The sequence below is a fragment of the Physella acuta genome, unplaced genomic scaffold, assembly GCF_028476545.2.
Source record: "Physella acuta isolate Inbredline_101_S28 unplaced genomic scaffold, ASM2847654v3 ptg001440l, whole genome shotgun sequence".
Taxonomy (NCBI): Eukaryota; Metazoa; Mollusca; class Gastropoda; family Physidae; genus Physella; species Physella acuta.
This window is the reverse complement of record NW_026732955.1, coordinates 193,367-200,376: the sequence shown is the minus strand read 5'-3', so window position 1 is coordinate 200,376 and position 7,010 is coordinate 193,367. Positions and strand designations below refer to the sequence as shown.

Below are 7,010 nucleotides of genomic sequence, written 5' to 3'. Positions count from 1 at the left end.
GAGTAATTTTTACAAGCTTTTATTTAGTTCGCAACGTCTGTTTGTTTGAGGGTTTGTGACAAATCTTGTAACCCAATTTTGACCCACGTCTCTCCAGATACGTTCCACTTCGATGACAATACAAGTCTATTTATTTTTTAATTCAATTAGATGTTTAATTAGTCATTACACATTAATTAAACTGTTTCTAAACTAGGTGGAAATAAAATTAAATCACTCGATAGATTCCTATATTCCACAAGAGAAGGGGAGATAACTAGCTAGACGCGAACACCCTAAAAGTCAGGTGAGCTGTGTTCACAAAATGTTTACAATCGTAGAGCTTGTCGATCTAGTGAAAGCTATTAGGCGCTGATAATAAAAGTTTTAAACGATTTGAAAGATTTAGAACTATTATCCGCTTTATCAACTTGCTGTTGTCTGTACATTGTGGTCACGGACGGCTGCCATTTCACGGGGCAGACAATCGTCTTAGAGATATCGCGAGCTACTGATAGTGTTCTAAAGCAAATAGTTTTAGTCGTATCGACTTCATAAATTAGTAATCTCTAAAAAGTAGAAAATAAAATAAATTTTTAAAATCTTTATAGCAACAAGATTTTTAAATGCTAAGAAAATAAGAAAATATAACTAATTTACTTTCTTCGATGAAAGCGTTGGTCTCTCATGTGATCTTTCACATATTTTAGTTAGTTAGAAAGGAGTTTTTTAAATATTTTTTTAAAGGCATATTTAGGTTAAAATATTGTCGCCTTATTTCTACATCGATTTAAGTTAAGCTATACTTAGTCTATTTTTCATGTTGTACGATTTGGTTGGTAATTTACTTGTAAGATTTAAAAATCTGTAAGCGAAAAATACGAAATTACGAAATATTGTCACATCTTTGGCAGTGCCAAACAACTTACGTCAATACCGTTATATATGTTATTAAATAGATATATCTCATGTCTTGGCCTATATATATATATATATATATATATATATATATATATATATATATATATATATATATATATATATATATATATATATATATATATATATATATATATAACACTATACGAACATTAGTGTGAAAGATAGGCAAACATTCAAAACTACAAGCATGTTTTATTGCTCTTCTTTAACACAGTAATTAGGGGCACATAATTCTCATTTAATTACGGACGCAAAATATTTACTCAAATAACTGAATGGGGTGGGGGCGGAGGTACTTAAAACAGTCGAATAAGTGGGCCAAATTTTCGTATTATGAATTGTTCAGATAGGGGACCCGTACCACTCCTTGAAAAAAAAAATTGAATTGCGGGTCTTAACACTTTTAAATTGTCTAATGGGGGGGGGGGAGGAGGGGAGGGCTATAACACTCCATTAAGTATTCGAATAAGGACCATGAACGCTTTTTTAATTTAGCCAAATGGATGTCATTAAACTTATTTTAATAATTAATGAGGGGGAATTTTTAACAATTAAGTAACAATTATTTTTAACAGGTTATTTGGAAGACTTTTGGGGTCTCCATTTTAAAACTGAACAGCTTGCTCAATTTTGAGTTATTTTTACAGTATACTAGCCGTCCCGGCCAGGCCGTGCACTGGCCTCTGTGAAAAACTAAACTCTGTAAAGCACTATGACATGTGTGTTTAGTAAACAGCATATACCCGGCATTGCCCACCCTAACCACAACCAACCAAAACCAAAACACACACACACACAAACGCAAACACAAAAACAAATAGAAACGCAAACACCATCCCAACCACAAACGCAAACACACAAAAAACACAAACAATAAAGCAAACGAAAGTAAGTTGAGCATAATTATTTCGAAATTTCTTGATTCCCTGTAGCTAAAATCTCCCTTAAAAAATCTCCTTTAACCCACATCAGCCGGTTCTGTTGCCCCCACAGTTTACAGTGAGAGAGTTACTTGTAACACTGCACACAAGTTTTAAAATACACGAGCCGACCCGCGGCGTATCATACGCCGCTATTTAGTTGTTTTATTTTCTACTTTTCAGTAATTCATAATTTGTGAACTCGACAGTACCACTGCTGCCACTGAAAATATTTGCTTTAAAACACTATCAGTAGCTCGTTAAGGACGATAATCCCCCCCCCATCCTCCTTTCCACCACCCCCCCACCCTCCTTTCCACCACCCACCCCCCCCACCCTCCTTTCCACCAACCCCTACCCCCCCCCCCTGTAAGCAGCCGCCTCTTAGTTACCTCCCCTAAGTTTAAAATCGTTTCAAACTAAATTATCTGCACCTAATAGCTGTCACTAAACCCGGCTCTACGATTGTAAACACTTAGCGTGAACCACAGCTCACCAGACCATGTGATATGCCTAGAGAGGAAGAAAGGGGACTGCAAGGCGCGCTTACAGCTCGGTGTTTTCTAACGTCTCCAAGAAGAGAATTATATATATAGATTGTTGTAGCAACTTCATTTCAAACAAATTACTTTAAAAGATAGAAAATAAAACATGTATTATTTTTTTTAAAGTTTGTTTTATTTTCTAATTTTTAGTGAATTTAAAAGCTTTTTATTATTTTTATTGGGTGTCTGCTAATTTATTCTGGAGATATTTTTTTCTTTTTATAAATATTTCCTGTATATAATAAATGAATTGCTTAAATATTATTCATTGGATCTGTTGACCCGTGGTTTAGGTCATATGTAATATGGTTGCTTATGACTTTTCCTAATTGGTAATTTAGTTAGTGTACTGTTTTTGCCATTATAAGTTATTGACCATTGGTTTAGTCAGAATTACACTGACAGCCAGTAGATTATATTACCTACATATTGATATGGTAACTCCCGTAGCTGCTTACAATGAGCAAGGGAAACTACTTACGTTTACTTTATCCAGCGGTTGCCGCTCCGGTCCCCAACTGTAAAGCACATGGAGTTGGTGGGTATCAGGAAGTAAGCAGCGCCCTGAGGTTCCTGTGTCCTGCTGATGGGAATCAGATTCCTTAACTCACACTACAAGGACTAAATAGAAATAGACATTGGTTGATAATAGAGGATATTAAATAGACATTGGTTGATAATAGAGGATATTAAATAGACATTGGAAGATAATAGAGGATATTAAATAGACATTGGAAGATAATAGAGGATATTAAATAGACATTGGAAGATAATAGAGGATATTAAATAGACATTGGTTGATAATAGAGGATATTAAATAGACATTGGAAGATAATAGAGGATATTAAATAGACATTGGAAGATAATAGAGGATATTAAATAGACATTGGTTGATAATAGAGGATATTAAATAGACATTAGAAGATAATAGAGGATATTAAATAGACATTGGAAGATAATAGAGGATATTAAATAGACATTAGAAGATAATAGAGGATATTAAATAGACATTAGAAGATAATAGAGGATATTAAATAGACATTGGAAGATAATAGAGGATATTAAATAGACATTGGAAGATAATAGAGGATATTAAATAGACATTGGTTGATAATAGAGGATATTAAATAGACATTGGTTGATAATAGAGGATATTAAATAGACATTGGAAGATAATAGAGGATATTAAATAGACATTGGAAGATAATAGAGGATATTAAATAGACATTAGAAGATAATAGAGGATATTAAATAGACATTAGAAGATAATAGAGGATATTAAATAGACATTGGAAGATAATAGAGGATATTAAATAGACATTGGTTGATAATAGAGGATATTAAATAGACATTAGAAGATAATAGAGGATATTAAATAGACATTGGAAGATAATAGAGGATATTACATAGACATTAGAAGATAATAGAGGATATTAAATAGACATTGGAAGATAATAGAGGATATTAAATAGACATTGGAAGATAATAGAGGATATTAAATAGACATTGGTTGATAATAGAGGATATTAAATAGACATTGGAAGATAATAGAGGATATTAAATAGACATTGGAAGATAATAGAGGATATTAAATAGACATTAGAAGATAATAGAGGATATTAAATAGACATTGGAAGATAATAGAGGATATTAAATAGACATTGGAAGATAATAGAGGATATTAAATAGACATTGGTTGATAATAGAGGATATTAAATAGACATTGGAAGATAAAAGAGGATATTAAATAGACATTGGAAGATAATAGAGGATATTAAATAGACATTGGTTGATAATAGAGGATATTAAATAGACATTGGTTGATAATAGAGGATATTAAATAGACATTGGAAGATAATAGAGGAGATTAAATAGACATTGGAAGATAATAGAGGATATTAAATAGACATTGGAAGATAATAGAGGATATTAAATACACATTGGTTGATAATAGAGGATATTAAATAGACATTGGAAGATAATAGAGGATATTAAATAGACATTGGAAGATAATAGAGGATATTAAATAGACATTGGTTGATAATAGAGGATATTAAATAGACATTGGAAGATAATAGAAGATATTAAATAGACATTGGAAGATAATAGAGGATATTAAATAGACATTGGTTGATAATAGAGGATATTAAATAGACATTGGTTGATAATAGAGGATATTAAATAGACATTGGAAGATAATAGAGGTTATTAAATAGACATTGGAAGATAATAGAGGATATTAAATAGATATTGGAAGATAATAGAAGATATTAAATAGACATTGGAAGATAAGAGAGGATATTAAATAGACATTGGTTGATAATAGAGGATATTAAATAGACATTGGTTGATAATAGAGGATATTAAATAGACATTGGAAGATAATAGAGGATATTAAATAGACATTGGAAGATAATAGAGGATATTAAATAGACATTGGAAGATAATAGTATTAATAGAGGATATTAAATAGACATTGGAAGATAATAGAGGATATTAAATAGACATTGGTTGATAATAGAGGATATTAAATAGACATTGGAAGATAATAGAGGATATTAAATAACGCCCTTGTTTGACAATGCATCATGTTATGTAAAATAATGCTTTTTTTAGAACAATGGTTCTCCTGTTATACAACATAATGCATTTCTAGAACAATGGTTCTCAAAAATATTTGAAACACAATTTAACGCCAAAACTCTAATGTGAAATCTTCTCTCCTTATTTGAACAAATATCTTTACAAATATTTTGTGATATGAGTATCAACATTTCTACCTACCTACTGCTAGTAAACATTTTTGTTGTAAATAAGACATATTGTACCTGTACAAAATTATGGTAAACAAGCCCATAAGTTCACTGAACATACAGTAAGAAAATTGAAAATAATACGAAAACAAGTGGTTCGAATATCGTAGGTCAAAAACTACCGATAGGTGGCGCTGGTTGGGTCAGACTGACGGAAACCGGATGACTGACGTCACACTTGAAGGGTTTACCACATATAATCCTAGATAATCACCTGTTTTTATGTCGCTTGGTTTTTTGAAGTTCTATTAAAATACACCCGGTGTATGCATTTTTTTAACTTTCTTCCTCGTAATTGCTTTTAATGCTTTTGTCGTGTTTCGTGCTTCGTCCGTCATGGATCGAAACTAGCGAGCAAAATTTATACTACATCTAAGAGACCTATTTCTCTGAAACTTGGCACGTGGATCAATAGCCAAATCACAATGCAGTGTGACCTCAAATTAGATTAAAAAACAGGATGCTTATTTAAGTTTTAAGAATAAATTAAATTTTCCTATATAAAGTATTATATAAAGTACTATTTACCGCACTATTATTCGCACATTGTATTCTAAGTATTAATATTTTATCTCCATCTATACTAAACTGGTTTATATATGAACACCATATCATAATATGGTGGTAGTATACTAATATCTCCAGGTGAACTTGCCCGGTTCATATGTGGACATCTAGTTCATATCGGGGCTGTGGGGTTAGGTTCGTTTTGTTTTGTGCCTTTCTTCTCTGTCCTCCAAAATCTCCATTTTAAATGTTCTCAACAATAACGCAAATAAATTTTAAACGCTTAAAACTCGAGGCTCAAAATAAAATAAACTAAATAAACACCACAAAAATCTGCTTAAACCGACATTGCCAAAATCAAAGCCAGTTTAAGACGTCTAGGTTTTAACTGACATTGACCGCATCAAGGCCAAATAAAAGACATTTGTCTAGGTTTAACAGAAGTTGAACTGTATGCCGTGGGCATAGGTGGGGTATATGAAGGTCAACTGTTAAAAAAATGATTTCTCTTGTGGTGAAATAGTTGAGTGGATTTCTTGGACCAAATCTATTCAAATATTGACTGAAGCGTCACGGAGAATCTTGTCAAAGTTAACTCCAAATTTTATTTTTAAACCATGCGGTATTTGTAGCTGCTGTTGACTGAAGATTTACCTTTGTTGCTAACTCGCTTTTATCATAAGAACATTAGATGTTAGCTTATCAAACACTGGGACTTTAAATGTTCCTCAGTTCAATAGGAATTGTATTGGCTGACATCATCAGAACGTTGCTGAGTCACACAGCTAATAAAAAATGTGGTCGGACCCTTCGGTGAATATAAATTCATTTTTACTTTCTCGTATACGAGCAAGTATTGTAATCGTGCAAAGAATCGAAATTGAATTTTTCACAAATCTTGACGTTTTACACCTCCCTGAGTCCGTATGTATGTGTGTGTTTGTTTTTTTGTCTGTCTGCGAACACGATAAGTGGTCGTCCATAAATGACGTCACACTCGAAGGGCGGAGGGGGGGGGGGGGTCAGTAATTTTGTGACGGTGTGTGACAGTAGCGTACCGAGGAGGGGGGGGGGGGGCGGGGGGGCCATATGTCCCCGGGCGCCGACCTTAGGGGGCGCCAAAATGGGTTGGAAAAATAAATTGAAAGGTCGAGGGGGTGAAAATCAAAAGTTTGAGGGGGGTGCAAATCAAAATCTTGAGGGGGGGTGCAAATTGACAATTGTTTGTCCCCGGGCGCCGGGAAGGGTCGCTACGCCTCTGGTGTGTGATGAGGGGAGGGGGGGGGTCAGATTGTGCGATGTCA

The 7,010-nt window shown here is 33.4% G+C and overlaps 1 protein-coding gene across 1 annotated transcript; it reads right to left on the bottom strand.

Annotated features, from left to right (window-relative positions):
- Positions 1-4,036: 4,036 nt before the first annotated feature.
- On the bottom strand, positions 4,037-4,771 carry LOC131927777 (uncharacterized; the record flags this gene model as incomplete). Its single annotated transcript, XM_059283580.1, has 2 exons — positions 4,037-4,121; positions 4,698-4,771. Coding segments are annotated over 2 exons (159 nt in total), but the record flags the coding sequence as incomplete, so codon positions are not given.
- Between the last annotated feature and the right edge of the window lie 2,239 nt (positions 4,772-7,010).